Here is a 16,575-nt window from a genome sequence, read left to right as displayed (position 1 = left end):
TATACGCTCTGTATATTGACTGTGCATTTTATATTTATTCGTCCCTATTTTTAATAAAATAGACACCTGCTACTGTTGTGTTTGCGTATGATGTATGTGATAAATGTAAATATATTGTCTGTCCAGGTATGGTATGTTATTCACGGTGGAAAGAAGACATTCATTGTTTAGGTTTGCACTAAAATACCTATATGGTGTGTGTTTAGGCTTGAGATCTAGGGCAAAGTTTTAAATTTTTTCCAGATTTATTGACACAATGTAATATATTTAAAAACGTGTTAAAATATTTTTTCTCTCTCACATAAGCTAAAATAAGTTTAGTATTCAAGAAATTAAGGCATCGTATTGTTACAATTACGAGTACCATGTACCGAGTTAAGTAGCTATAGTACTTTGTCCAAAAGGCCATATGGCAATTAGAATGTGTAGCAAGTATACTATCTGCAGTATTTACTCTCCCAAACCATTAGACTTTTATATGAGAAACTATACACAACACATTTTGTAAAAACGATAACTGATTTTTCAGGCTGTTAACCTGTTCAGTGCCGCAAACGGGATAATTCGTCTAAGCCGATCGGTAACACAGTGACACGGACGAGTTAATTCGTTCTCAATAATACCTAACTTCAACGCTAGATGTCAGCACCATACATGCATTTGACCTACTTACAAATTGTTTCACTTTCGATCCAAAATGGCGTCACGAAAAAAGTTGCAAAATGAAGAAGCATTAGAGTTGTATTGTAGCAGCTGAAATACTTGTCAGTCAACAGGTTAAAGAATTTGAAAAGGTCTCTGTTATCAACATTTGAATTTCTGTTTCATTTAAAATCATTCAGAAAATAAAAAAGGAAACTTGTAAAAACAAGAATTAAGAAAAAGTAACGTAGTATTTTAAAAATGGTGTAAGATTCCTGAAGCGAAAAAGAATCCAAAAACAATATTAAGGCACGTAAAATGTTGAATGTAGAAGAAAAGTGTTGTGGTATTAAGTTTGGGATGATGCAATTTCATGTAGCTAGAACGTTCACAAACAAGCCCCAAAATGTTTTCTCACGAGAAAGATAAAGACAAGCAAAACTGGAATACAAATAGAGATAAACGCAGCATTAACTTTCACTAATCTTGATCGAAGTTGAGTGTCAGTTGTCAGAGTGAAAGGCGTGTCGTTTCTGTGTTAAACTTTTTATCTTGACATCCCTACATCTGTATTAAACTCACCTGGAATGTTAATCGGGACGAACCAAAACGCAAACTGGTTCAGAAATATTAAAACTTAAGAGGTGAAAAATAATGAGTGAGCACTTCCGTTTTCTTTCAATATTCAGATAACTTTTTGAAAACACATTTTGCGTTTAGATTACTCCGCAATGAATTTATATGTTTAGGCTTTCATTATTAATATGTATTTAGTTGCAATAGCCCAGTATGGGACGTGAAAGTGGTTAAAAAACAACCGTCACACCAAACATGCTCATCTTTTCAGCCGTGGGACATTATAATGTGACAGTCAATCCCATTATTTGTTGGTAAAAGAGTTGGCAGTGGGTGATGATGACTAGCTGCTTTCTCTCTAGTCTTACACTGCTAAATTAGGGATGGCTAGCTTATATAGCCTTCGTGTAGCTTTGCGCGAAAATTTAAAAAAAACAACAAACAATCAGACATTATATCTTCATACATTCAAACACAAATGCTACGTCGCTCTGTCATTTATCGATATATTTTAATACAATATTTGTTAAACATTTTGCGTTATTTCAGCTGATTATCTACTACGTTATATGTTATAATAAATTAGGTCAAATATTCTTTTACAAATAAAAATGACCTCGTTTTAAGATATTTTTCAGTAGTTTTTAATAGTAAGTCATGGAAATTTAATTGAAACGTTTTACGCTTTTTACGATATAACATTTATAAAAAAAAATTCTTACGTTACAAATTCGAGCCGTATCAAACTTGTGTTTTGAAGTTTTATTACTCTTTAGTTCGAACAGTCTTGCCTAACGAACCGGGGTTACTAGTCTGATATTGATTGTTTCAGCAGTCTTGTAACCACTCTTTCATTTTATCTTCAATACACTAGCTTTTGTTCTATACTTTCCTTTGACATTTCATTAGTAAGCGCGTGTTGTAGAGGCTAACTTTCCGAGTTCATAAACACCTTAGGCCAAACCTGTATAAATGATATATATCGATCAAGTCGAAATCTGGTGGTAAAAACAGGAACAATTTCTACTACACAAGGACCACTAGTGGCTTTATTAGGGTTAGTGCTGAATCAGCTGAGGAGTTCTTTTACGAATATACAGTTTTGTTTCATACCCCCCCCTCCACACACACTCATAAATACATTGAACTGAAGAAATAATAAAATAAGTAACTTAAATTTTAATGTAATTTTTGTGATTAATATAGTAATTTAGAGTTTTTACACATTTTAAATATTTAGTTTATCTGTTGTTAATATTTAAAAAAAATTAATGCTAATTTTACACTTATCTATGAACTAAACAGAACTTACAAAAATAAATATTTTTCACTACCGGATATTAAAAAAAAAAAGTCATTTTATGGTGCAAATGTCACCAGAGGGCATACTATTAAAACAAACATTTAAACTGTGAGATAAAGAAGTTGTTAGCAGACTCAAAATCAAAATGCCAAGGGAAACTTGATACTGATTTTGATAAAAGTGTTTTCCAACGATCCAGTGTTGAATTTGGGGGTTTATAATGCTAGAATTTAGGGTTTGAGGCATAATTCCCGTAATGCAACTTTGTGTTGAAACAAAACATCTTACATGAACATCACCAGCGTGGGTTAAACAAGTATCATATTTTATTTGGTGTATAACAAGAATGTAGTACTTTTATTGATCTCTGAATGTACTCCTATCTGTGTATTAACATTGAGCTGAAAAAGAAATATCAACTGTTTTTATAAAATATAAAATAACTGTAACAGATGAAGGAATGAAATTAAAAACAAAACATGATATACAAAGTGCTTGCCAGTAGATTGACACTAGAAATGAGTTGTAGGAGCAAAGGTTGTTTTCTACAAGGGACCTGGATAAAATGGCTTGTGTCTATTTGCTGCAGTACTCACATCATATGTTCAGGTGAACTGAATATTTTGTGAGCTACTGGATAGATGCACAAAACGTCAAATGTTCAAAGTAACAAGTACTGAATAATAATAAATCTCTTTCTGAGTCAATGCTAATTGAAATAATGGCACTGGACAAAAAAGTGATAAACAAAATGAACAGTCTTTGTTATATGCTGAACACATACACTATGTGTACACTTGCAGTTTGCTTATGTCAGACCACTGATTTTACTGAATCACTGGACTGACTGTTTAAGACCAAGTTGGAAACTGTTCAGTGATGTCTCAGATCAGACAGCACATATGAGCTGCAAAGTGATTGGTCATTCTCATTACACATAGGTGAGGTTGTAACAAGCCAATAGCCATGTAAGAACTTTTTAGAAAATTATAAGCATTTTACAAAAAGTTATACTTTTGTGCATTTGCTCTTCAGCAAAAAAATTCATTGCCTTAAGTGGGCCTGGTTGATACTTATTAACCTTTTTTGGGGCTCTAAAAGCACAGATATTACAAACCTTGAACAAAGAAAAAATATAAGTTTATAAGTTGTATATAATTTCCTTCATTAATAATTAAATTAAATCATGATATTACAAAAACAAGAATAAACCCTTTGATACCGACACAGGAAAGTACACACCTATCTAAAAGTCACATTTAAGTGCAAAAATATACCCCGCTTCTGGAGACAAATCACTTAATCATGTCATGTTCTGCAGCTTCCTATTTTTAAATGAAAAATTCACTTTCTGTGATATGTTAAGTTCTTAGCCTGAAGTTATGAAAACTGTAGTTACTCTTCTATTATATTATTCATTTTACATTACTAATTAGCTTCTGATGAAAGCTGCATATTGGCAGATCTTACAAGCAAATACCCTCCCCTACTGGGTCAGAGTTAGCTGCAGTGAGGCCATAAGATCCTTAAAGATGTTTGTTGATACTTCAACATAGTCATTCATGTTATTGATGGTATTTACATATCCTTGGGGGAGTGTAGTGGGGATTTAAGCACACAGTATTAGAAAATACCATTGGTCTCTTGGAGAAAGAGATCTAATAGCATTCAGATTTGATCTCTCTTAGCTTCAGTATGAATTAAAATTGCAAGGTCAGTGAATTCTAATTGATCAAAAGGTCAACCAGATTTGTAGGTTTGTAATTTGAAAAGGGTCAGTATTTGTCTGGTTATGATCATTATATCCATTTATAACTAATTCTAGATGCTCAGTAATATACTGTTTACCTAAGTTAAACAACACTTCTACTCCATGAACTCGTGCTAATGAGAAAATTGCCCACAGAACTTACATGTCTGACAGTTGTGATTTGCATGATCCATAGGTTTTTTCAGTCTTCACTGAATATATGTTCATACTTACTGCTCATTTTTTTATACTTATGACTATTAGTATCAGCAAAACTAGATCCTACAACCTATACAATGTGTTTTTCATAATGTTTTAGTACACATGCATAATTGAATATACTCTATCACAGCCCAATAAAACCATTGATACACTTAGTGTATATTTGTTATGATGTTTAAACTAATACCTGTTAATTTTGGCTGTTAATAACCTCAGCTACTCAATAATTCTATTCTAAACAATTAAAATATCTTGCATTCCTCGGATCACAAAATCTGTTATTTCTAATACCACATTTACACAAGTTAAATATTTGTTATTAAGAGAACATTCAGAAATTAGTGATAAGATGTAGTGTTGATAGTGGTTAAAACAAGTGTTTGTATGTACACTCACAAACACACACACACACTGTGTTTTTACAAATTCTCCCAAAGCTGTCAAGTACAAATTTTGTATGGAATAGAAAGAAAAAAAAGATAATTTGAAAAAAGTACCATTGTAATTCTTTGGAAAATATACTATCAAATGTGCAAGACATTTTATCAAACTTTATAGATGTGATATCATGAGTAACCTGATTTTCTGTAGTAAACAAAGTCTTTACTCATGAATGTTTTGCAAATTTTTTTCCAAAGGCTTTGCAGGTGGTTAAGGCACTCGACTGATAATCTGAGGTCGCGGGTTCGAATTCCCGTCACACAAAACATGCTCGCCGTTTCAGCTGTGGAGCATTATAATGTGACAGTCAATCTGACTATTCATTGGTAAAAGAGTAGCCCAAGAGTTGGTGGTGATGACTAGTTGCCTTCCCTCTAGTCTTACACTGCTAAATTAGGGATGGCTAGCGCAGATATCCCTCATGTAGCTTTGTGCGAAATTCAAAATAAACCAAAGGCTTTGACTTTGCAGTGTATTGTATTAAAGAGCAATCTGTGGTATTTTGGATGTTCAAATGTTTTGCCATCTTAGAAATTTCAGACATTTGTGAATGTTATGATCTGAATTTTGGGTCTTATCCTCACCCCTACAATTTATCAAATTGTAGAAGTAGTCCAGAATTACATGGTTTTAAATTAGAAGCCTATTTGCATCATAAACAAAACGTAAAATTAGTTTGATAAGTACAATACCCTAAATCACCTACAGCACTATTGGTGTATTTGTAAACAAACCAAAACATGTAATACAGACAATGTTAAACTTCCATATATCATATAAAGTTGTAATCCAGCAGAAACATCTTAAAATGTGTGCATCAAAGTTTGTGCACCAAATATTATCAGAATATGCATTGTGAGGACACAGAGTTGATGGACTCAGCAGTAGAAGGTACAAAATGAAAATCTTGAATTATGCCAAAGATCTAAAAACAGGTTTTCTTCAGAATCAAATAACACCTTAGGAGTTTCATGTATAATATTTCTAGCCAGTTTTTTTTTTTTTTTTCAAATGATTAAGATGACAAAAAGCTGACTAAAACTTTCAGAAGGTAAAAATAATTTGATCAAGCACACATAATTATTTGATTTCTACAACAACCAGATATTGAAGGGACTTGTATGTGGAGAGATTGGTATAAAGAATCAAAAAACTAGAATGTGGAATGATAAGTGTAGCAGTTTGGAGGGCTGAAATTAAAGGAACAAAACTTCGTGTGAAGCCGGAGCAAATATAAGCACTGTCTGTGAAGGAAAGTAGAACAATAGCTGTTTTTTACAGATTAAAAGGTTGGCTATTGCAATATGATGTAGTTGAAAATTAAAGTGAACTGTATGGTGTTCATGCTCAGTTTTAGTTGGTTTTTTCTGTAGTAGAAATATAAAAAATATAGATGTTAAGAATAAATATTCTAGTGGCACTTTTGAAAATTATACAGTAAATACTGAGGCTAGTTTATCATATTGGAAAAATGTTCATGACTGTGTCCATATTCTTGTACTGATTTTTTTTTTAATGAATAGTGTGGAAAAACATCTACACTGAAAAAAAAAAATAACACAGTCCAAAATCATTTGAAGAGAGGTGTACATTCAGAGGAAATTCAGCTTCATTTTCAAGGACAACTTCAAGTATGGTATAAGGCTTAGTTAATAAAAGTTTTTATTTTCAGTATTGGTAATAATGAACAGTATTTTAAATGTTTTTATATAATTGTATATATCTGAATAGTGGTGTATCTCCTGTTTTAGGTTGGTAGAGCAACAGGAAAACTTCGAAACTTTATAATTGAGCCATTTGTTCCTCATAAACAGGTAATTATTAACCATCTGTTACAGTAGATGAACATAGTGTGTTTTTTTATATCCTTGGACTTTTAGAGGTCAGTTTGTTTTTAACTTGGTTTACCTACCATTCAATTATCTGTTTCATTAGTTTTATGTACTGTATACTTTCTCCAAATCTTTGAACTTTGTGATTCATATAATATAAATGCAGGACTCTCTCTCTCTCTCTCTCTCTTGTTCATGTTAATTTGAAGAACATGTAATTGTCAAACATTATTCCAAAAGCACAGCAACCTATACATAAAATTTAAACAAATTAGATCATTGTTTTCTTTAGTAATATATCAGTTTAACTGTATAACAATATACTTTATTTAAGTAATAAAATTCTTTAATTCTATTTGTTGATATCTGTTGATTTTAATATAAACTAATAAACAAGCATTCCTTTTGAAGCATCTAATCTGTTTTTTTTTAAATTGGAATAGATTGATTTAGAAGTGAGGTAATCTGGGACATGAAATCTAAAAAACTTGTATTTTCACAATATTTGGGCTGTGAATATTTCATTCCTAAATAAACTTTCAAAGATAGCTCTTCAATTTTGAAATAATCATTACTTTCTTTCAGAATTTTTGGCTAATTTATGTCATTTATACAAATAATATTTTACACACTTATCAACTGAAAAGTGGAGTGTAGTGTATTGTTAAGATTTAAGCAGCTCTGTAATAGTTACATATTCACTAAATCATTGTTATGTATTTTAATTTTGAACACCTTAAATCATACTAAATTAGAAAAAACCAAAATGAATTTTTCAACACATTTTTTTCTTTGCAATTCCTTTTAAATCTTGGCTTGTATATCCTTCTAAATCTTTCTTGTTCTAAAATTTATTTCACTGAGGACTGTTTTAGATATGAAATTTTAAAATAATATTTGTATATGATTAAGTTTACATTTGTTTAAAGTACAATTAAATATGTACTACTCAGGATGAAGAAGCTTATGTCTGTGTTTATTCTCATCGTCATGGTGACACTATTCTCTTTCATCATGAAGGAGGAGTGGAGATAGGAGATGTTGATGCTAAGGTTAGTGCTGTTTAAAGAAGAAAAATATTTTTTGTTAGGATTTTATATTCTTAGAGAATAAAGGTATATATTTTTTTATTACTAGAGATAGTCATGCGTAACTCTATAAACTTATTGCAAAGCTAATTTCCATTTGCTTTTCACTATGTATATTGGAATTATTAATCATGTATATTTTAATTAGTCAGGTTTTTTGTTTGAACCTTGTTATAATTGTAATCTATGAAAGAAACAATAATAAAGCTGTTCCTTATCTTTCAATTAGTTTTTTTATCTAATTAGTAGTTTTGGGGAAAGTTTGAATGTTAATGAATATATTTTAAGTAAAATGTTGACAATTAATAACAATTATCTGAATTCAGTTTAACTTTACCCTCAATACAGTTTTCTGTCTTAGTACAAGTTAAGGATTTTTGCAGATTGTCTTAACTAGTAAAAGGTCCCCAGTAGATACACAGTAAGTTTGAAGGGATTGTAACATTATAGGATTGGAATTTTGATACCTGTGGTTTGCAGAGTATTGATATCGACTGCATATCTTTCTGCTTAACAGCAAACGGAAAAAAGGTTCTTATAATCATCCAGTTTAATGAACTAAAGGATGTTAGCAGTCTGTTAATTTTAGTTATTATTTTTCTTCTCTGACTGTTTATGTGGCTTTGGTTCAGTTTGGTTTAAATTTCACATGAAGCTGTGTGAGGGATATCTGCACCAGCCATCCATAATTTTGCTGTGTAAGAGTGAGAGGAAGGCAGCTAGTCATCACTACCCACTGCAAAGTCTTGGGCTTCTCTTTTATCAATAGATAGTGAGATTTACCATCTCATTATAATGCCCTCAAAGCTGAAAGGGTGAGTATGTTTGGCAGAATGTTGACTCAAACTCACAAACCTCATATAGCTAGTCATGTGCCTGAATCAGCATTCTGTGCTGGACATATGTTCTATGGAGTTTTGACCCCAAAATTTATTTTCTGGAAAGTATGATATGTAATATAAAAGTAGTACTTCATTGCTTTTTTATTTGCTAATTATTATGTGTGTATTCAGAGAAGTAATCCTTATTTTTTACCTGAAAAATATTCCCCAACACTTTAATTTCTTAGTTTGTTATAAGTATTTTGTCATTACTGAAATATATTGATAGATTTAAACTGTTTTTTAAGGATTTTCAACTATATGCTTAAAGATTTCTACTTTCCACTTATTAGGCACTAAAACTTCAAATACCCATTGAGGGAAAGCCTTCTTTGGATGACATCAAAAGCAAACTTCTTAAACACCTATCTGCAGAACAACAAATGTAAGAAGAAATTTGTACCTTGCTAAAGTCTGATCTTTATGCAAAATGCAAATGTACAAACTTTTAATACTAAGACTACGTAAATTATAAAATTAATCAAAGAAGGCACTCACATTGGGCAATGCCATAAGTATGTCCAGGTAGCAATAAATGCAATTAAATACCCTTCAGTAACTAATGATGTCTAGCAATATTTGACTGATTTGGGTAGAGGAGGCACTACGTAGAAGAGCAAACAACATTTTGACCTTCTTCAGTCATCATTAGGTTCACAAAGAAAAAATTCTTAACAGTATCGTTCGTCTTAATTTGCTAATACCCAGCATATGGAAGGGAAAAATCTTTTAGCAAGAACTCCTTGTACATCAGTAGATAGTTTTGAGTGAGTGTAAAATTTTCATAAAAGTAACTTTCATTAACAAAGAAGGCAGAGACAATATTCAGTAACAGGTGCGTGGTAATGGTTATACAGTCTCCTCTAATATCCTTATCTCTTAAATATAACTATTTTGTCTTTGATATTTTGCAAAGTTATTCCTTTTTTCTCTCTCTCTTCTTGTCTATATATCATTGTCTTATTCACACATTTTTGGTTTATTGTAGGTTTGTTGCAAAGTTTATTCAAGATCTGTATGAAGTATATGTATATTTGTTCTTCACCTATTTAGAGATCAATCCATTGGGTGAGTCTTGGCCCATAATTTAATACCATAAAACAATTCTGGCTGGAGATAAAAATAAGAGATACTGGTTTTTAACTTGACAGGTTTTAAGTAAGAAGGTTTTTGTAAAAGCTTCATTTCTTCAGGTGTGTTGTGAGCACAACTGCATGTAAATAGGGAGGGGATATAGAACTAACCCTTACTTTCGTGATTAAAGGATATAAATTAATTCAGTCAAAAAAGAATATTCTCATTTAGTGGATTTAACAATTCTGTTAATATTGTAATGTAAAAATATTCAGATAAAGATCCACATAGTCCATTAGTTTTTTTGTCAAATACACTAAATGTTTTTTTATATTTCTATTTAGAACTATTAATGCAATTTTTATTATTAAAGTATCAGTGAAATGGGAAAATTTGGAAAATTCTTGTAAAATGCAGACAATCAAAAAGTTCAGATTAATTTTGAAATTATTCTATAATGTTCCATCAATTTTTATAAATGAGAATTTTTTAAATCACTGGTTAGAAAAATAAAATCCGTATTTCCACATAAAATGAAGATTTGTCATGGAAGAGAGTGTTTATTGAATTCATGAATTGTGTTAGTTTTGATGATATTTTATGTGGTATCATAGGCTAATCTTTGTACACATTTAACATTTAAAACTTGATTAGAAGAGCTAAGTAAGTGATGTATATTTATTGTACTAACATGGCATTTTTTTGTTTTTGTTTTAATGCAGTTATTACGGGAGACAAAATATTTGTTCTTGATCTTGCTGCCAAATTGGATGCCACAGCTGAATTTATGTGTAAGCAAAAGTGGGGAGATATTGAATTTCCACCTCCTTTTGGAAGGGATGCTTTTCCAGAGGTAAGTGCATTCATAAATTTTAACTTGTAATAGTTGTGTTCTTGTACATGTTCCTGTCTAGCTAGACAGTGGCACTTGTTAATTTATAAAAGTGAACTGCTTCAAATATCTGGTTGTGGAAGGCAGCTGAGTTTGTTATTATAATACCTCACCATCCCTGTGTGTCCTCTTTTCTCTTCAGTTTTTCCTAGAGGGTTTTAAAGTTTACCTAAACAAAATTTGACAATTTTCAAACGAAGGAAAGTATTTTTTAGTCTTAACATACAAAACATTTGCACTCAGAGCAGTCAACACTGTGATTCCATATATTTCCAGACAATGTTTTTGTAAAAATTCAGGTATCATATCTACAAAGGACTTAATGTTTACTGAAAGCTTGCCAGGTTTTGTGGCCATACATTAAGTACTTTCAGAGTTATGTATACCTTCATCCTTACAATTTATTTATGTGGTAATTACAAGGTCACTTAAAATACACAAGCCCATTGTTAAAGGATTAATAGTGGACACCAAGCATATTCACACATAATTAGTAACCACCTTTCAACTTCTTAATATAGTTAACATTTTAATACAAATATAAAACAAAAAATTCTGCTATTTGTTTTATACCTAACACAAATATATTAAACTGAATAATCTTCATAAGATTCTCTGTAAATATAGAGGGCATTCAAATGACAATGAAGTAAAATTCAGTCACTAAGTTTTTAGTCGTGTTCCTACTATGTTTTTTATAAATTTTGTTATGATCATAAATAAATTTTTCAGTTTTAATAATTTGTCTTTCAAACTGTGTACTATGGTTTAACTTGAATTTGTCACAACTGATGAGAATCTTTCAAATGTCAAGTTCATGTCTTAAAATCACATTTGAAGTTTAAGAAAAAATAATAGTTATATTTCAACAGTTTTGGACTCATAATTATTTTAAAATTGATATTTGGTAATTTTGTAACTTAGTGTAATTTAAAATAACAATGAAAACAAAGATACAATTTTCATTTCTGCACAGCTCTAACAGTGCATTTATTAATTTAGAAAAAAACTATCCTGGAGTATATATATATATATTTGTTAAGGAATTATCATTTCTTGAGAAAATAATTATCCTTTGTTGCTTCTATTATATTTTCGTTCATTTTGAATGGTTTTATTACTCTAGTCCATGTTTCAAAATAGTTATAGGTAAAATTTAAATATGACTGGATAGAGCTTATTTTAAGCTATTTACTTCGGTGTGGATTAATTCAATGACCTGTGTATTGATTTTTGTTTTTCATAATATTGACTAGCAGGATCCATTATAGGGGTGAAGAAACAAGTAGAATGTAAAGCTTAGAAGATTTAGGAAAATATCACTGATCTGGGATTTGTTTTCTACTCTTTCTTTAGACGTTATCTTGTTTATGAAAATTCTTGTGTTAAATTATTTGAAAGTTATTGAAATTTTCCATTATGACAAGTTATTGGGTAAGGTTTAGCTAGTATGATAGGTGATAGGAAAAGTATTTCAGAGTCAAACCTTTTATAATCTGAAATAGTAGGTACTGCAAGTTATTGTTAGAAATGTTGTGTTCTTTGGTTCTAAATTAACAGCCTCTCTATAGGATTTTATTTTATTTTTGTAAAGATCAGTCACTTGCCCTTCAAGCGCAGTCAGTGTAGTTTGATTCTGTAAGCATGTAACAGATGCTTGTATATCACGTGATCATAGTTCTAGAACCATCGTATTATTCACAAGACATCTTCAAGCCAGTCGTACATTCCTCTAGTGTAGTTAATGTGGTTTGTTTTTTGTATACAGGACAGATGATTGTATATCATGTGACTACAGTTGTATAACCATCAGACCATTTACAATCCCTTTGAGTGAGTTGGCTAAAGATTCCGTGAAATAAAATTATTATAAATTGAAGAAAAATACCATGCACCAATTTTAAATGTTTTTATTAAGTTTTTTAATTCAGTAATGTGTGTATGTATTAGAGCACTAGTTTATTCAAATCAGTAAGCAGTAGTTTGTGTGTGAGTATTTTTTTAACATAACCATCTAAAATACAGGTGCTTTTGGCTGTTTGTTTTTTATATCATATTTGATTGCTGTGAAATAGTATGCGTCTCACAGTAATACTTTGATTTTAGGCTATAAGGATTAGTACAATAACTTTTATTACACTTTTTTATTTCATTTAAACCAAACAGTTAAATTCTGAATTGGTTATTTTTGTATAGTATTTAATTACTCTTTTCAGAGAAAGCTGTTCTTTTTTTAAGAAAAAGAATCCTACTTAAAGTTTTATTTGAATTATAGGAAGCTTATATTGCTGATCTGGATTCAAAAAGTGGAGCTTCTCTGAAGCTTACAATCATTAATAAAGATGGACGCATCTGGACTATGGTTGCTGGTGGAGGAGCATCAGTGATATACAGGTGAAGCCTTTTTTGTTTTCTAAATAAAAGGGTGGTCAAACTAAAACCCAAATACTTGCCCATGAATATCAATTTTCTAGATGCTTCTTGGCAACAGTGCAAACTTTATAAGGATATTATAACAGAAAATCTTCTGGTACAAATACATTTTAAGTGACTTTAAAAATTTATCTTTAGCAAAATGTATCATAACACTGTTGTATCAAACTGTTAATTAAATAACAATGGGATATTTGTATTAAAATGGTGCCTATTTTAGAGAGCTAGTGCTATTATAGTACTTTAATATATGATAAATTAATTTGTTATGTGGATTTAGTTTGTCTCTAGACCAGCAGTGTGTTTTTTATTAGTGACACTGTATGTGAGCTTGGTGGAGCTTCAGAGTTGGCAAACTATGGTGAATATTCTGGTGCCCCAAGTGAGCAGCAGACATATGAATATGCCAAAACCATTTTGAGTCTGATGACAAAAAAAGCCCATCCTGAGGGTAAGTGTGCAAGGAGAAAGAGTATGAAATTTGATTCTAATGCCTAAACATTCCTGTTTTGTTAGTCATTCCAAAAGGAACTTTTATACTTTGGGTAGAGTATCATCGAATAGATGGGTTGACTAGAAATTGTGTACATTTATGAAATAATTTTATCAATAGAAGTTTTTATCAATGTAATAGGTTGATCAGTAGTGCATTCATAAGTTAAGTGGTTTAATGAGCATTAATGTATGTTTGATAAATTAATTGATTTAAGTAATTGTATATTAATGAAATAGCTGTTTTTTTTATTGCAAAGTGACCCTGTTATTGTTGCTATATGCTAATAACTTATCATTTGGTGATATTCTTAAGTACTTAAACTATTTAGTTTTGTGTAGTTTAGTGAAGTTTTGCAGTTAATTTTATTGAAAGATGCAAACTCAAATCTTGCAGCATTTTTTGTTTCACTTTAGAGAGTTTTGGTAAAAATGTTATTAGGCAATGACAAATATAATCTTCTAAAACTTTCTGCTACTGAAATGGTTAAATCAATATCAAAGTTTTGTGGAAAAAAAATTTTATATATTTACATTTGCACTGTTGAATATCATTGGGTTATCTAGTATATACAGCAATTACTTAAAATATATATTTGTATGTGTAAGTTTAGGAACGCTTTTAACAAAATACATAAGTTTATATATAAAACCATCAGTGCTCTAGGATAGTAAGTTTTTGTTGTTTTTTTCTGATTTTATTTTTAAGTTGAAAATTCAGTCAAAAACTTGTGGTTTATTTTAAATTCATGATATTACTGATTTGCTAGTATACTGAACAAGTTATTTAATACATTGTGTCAAAACCCAGACACAATTTGAAAGGGATATAAATTAAGATAAGATACAAACATTTCAGGTTTTTCTTTTGTTGTTGAATTTTTTGTAGTTACATGAACTGGAATATATGGCAAACTTTTGTACATTTGAAATAAAGATTATTTACATTATTTGAATAGTTGAATCAAAAGATAAGTAAAATTTCTTTCTTATTTTTTAGGAAAAGTGTTAATCATTGGTGGAGGTATTGCTAACTTTACTAATGTAGCTGCTACATTCAAGGTAAGACCTGACTGTTGGGTAAAAAGTGTCTCAAGAATGTTAAACTCAGAAAACTACTCTGCAATATTGCTGGGAAAAAAGTTGTGATGCCTCAAATTTACACAGTTGAAATGTCACTTAAACACACAGTATGACATGTAAATGAGTGTATAAGAAACAGAAAGAGTAATAGTACTGAAAAATAATAATATAAAAAAAACATAGACAGAACTCAGCATGTAAATATCTATTATAATTATGTTCATTTTTCATGTAATTATACAGTACTGTGCAAAAGTGTTAGGACAAAGACAAAAGTTATATTTCAGACTACTTTCAAAGACCAGTGGTAGGTAAATCACAGGTAAAACTTTAAAATTTTAATAACCTTCATGTTTAGTAAAACAGAAACTCTGGAAATGCTTGACTTAAGCAAACAGTTGATATTTTGCTTTAATAACTGCAGACAGTTTTTCAAGTGTTGTTTCAACATGTTTATTCAGTGTTCTTTGGGATTTTACTCTAAATGTCTCATACATTTCTTTGGATGTGTCTTTTGATTTGCTAAATTTTTGATCAATTAAATCCAAGATTTCCTGAATTAGGTTGAGATTGGGGTCTGTAGTGGCTGTTGCATCATTTGAATAATTCCAGTAACTTCTTTCTTAGCAAATTAATTTCTTCTCAGGTTGGATGAGTGTCTAGGTTCATTGTCTTTTTGTCAGTAGAATCCTTTACCAAAAATGTGCAAACCATGTTTATATTGTGATGGGTCAGTATCTGATGATATATGTGCTGCTCCATTAGTCCATCTATTTTGCAAATATTTCCTGTTACCTCAGGAGCAAAACACCCTTAAACCATCACATTGCCTCTCACATGCTTCTTGGTAGGTGCTATGCATTGAAGTAAATATCTTTCACCTTTCTTCTGCTGGGTTTACAACCTACACTTTGAACCAAATATTTCAGACTTATTCATCTATGACACCCTTTTCTAATAGTCAACAGTCCAGTTTTTGTACTTTTTAGCAAATTCCAGTCTTTTGGCAATATTTGGAGATGAAAGAAATGGTCAATGAATTACTTAAATTTGCTGATGACAGAAAAGTGACTGGATGGAAGGAAACAGAAGGTTGTTACAAATGGAGTTCAGTCAAACTGGATTGATATGTCAAGTGTGGTACCTCAGGAATCAGTCTTAGGACCTTTTATCATTTTGATTTAAATTAATGACATAAATGAAAGAATAGTCAAAGAATTACTTAAATTTGCCAATGATGTGTAGTGTCTTGGATGTTGCTGGCTCTAAAAATGATGCTGCTGCTTTATAAATGGATTTGGATCATCTAGTGTATTGGGCAAATAAATGGCAGATGGATTTTAATTATGTTAAATGGAAGATATTGTATGTGGGTTATCATAATTTGAATTATAATTTGGATGGGAATAACCTTAACAGTATCATGAAAGAAAACTATCTTGGTGTAATAGTTGATCAATCTCTAAAGCCATTTAAGGAATGTGCTGTTTCTAGTAGTGGGGCAAATAATATTTTAGGTTGTGTGTATAGAAATATTGAATACAAGTCTAAACAGGTTATAATCTCATTGTATAGACTGCTGGTTAAGCCATATTTGGAGTACTGTATTCAGTCTTGGACTCCTTACGTTAGGAAGGACATTGAATTGTTGGGGATGGAGGGGTTGTTACAGAAGGAGAGCTTAATATCCTTAAAGTGGTTTTCACTTGAAAAAAGAATAGTTATAGGAGATCTGACTAAAATTTTTAAGATTGTAAAACCAATTAATGATGTTGATACATCAACATTTTTCATATTTAACAATGAGGATTTTAGAACTAGGGGACACAAATATAGACTTAGGCAATGTACACGTTGCCTTTAATT

The 16,575-nt window shown here is 30.7% G+C and overlaps 1 protein-coding gene across 2 annotated transcripts in view; it reads left to right on the top strand.

Moving 5' to 3' along the window:
* Positions 1-16,575, top strand: part of LOC143234211 (ATP-citrate synthase-like) — a 63,535-nt gene that overhangs the window by 23,910 nt on the left and 23,050 nt on the right. For both annotated transcript variants that reach the window (XM_076471393.1, XM_076471394.1), the window contains exons 4-11: positions 6,686-6,748; positions 7,720-7,818; positions 9,029-9,120; positions 9,724-9,803; positions 10,532-10,662; positions 12,977-13,095; positions 13,449-13,585; positions 14,627-14,688. In XM_076471393.1, coding sequence (XP_076327508.1) covers positions 6,686-6,748; positions 7,720-7,818; positions 9,029-9,120; positions 9,724-9,803; positions 10,532-10,662; positions 12,977-13,095; positions 13,449-13,585; positions 14,627-14,688 — 783 coding nt within the window. The remainder of the gene's footprint in view (positions 1-6,685; positions 6,749-7,719; positions 7,819-9,028; positions 9,121-9,723; positions 9,804-10,531; positions 10,663-12,976; positions 13,096-13,448; positions 13,586-14,626; positions 14,689-16,575) is intronic.

Source organism: Tachypleus tridentatus, chromosome 12, assembly GCF_004210375.1.
Source record: "Tachypleus tridentatus isolate NWPU-2018 chromosome 12, ASM421037v1, whole genome shotgun sequence".
Taxonomy (NCBI): Eukaryota; Metazoa; Arthropoda; class Merostomata; order Xiphosura; family Limulidae; genus Tachypleus; species Tachypleus tridentatus.
The sequence above is the reverse complement of the archived record's forward strand: the minus strand, read 5'-3'. Positions and strand labels throughout refer to the sequence as shown.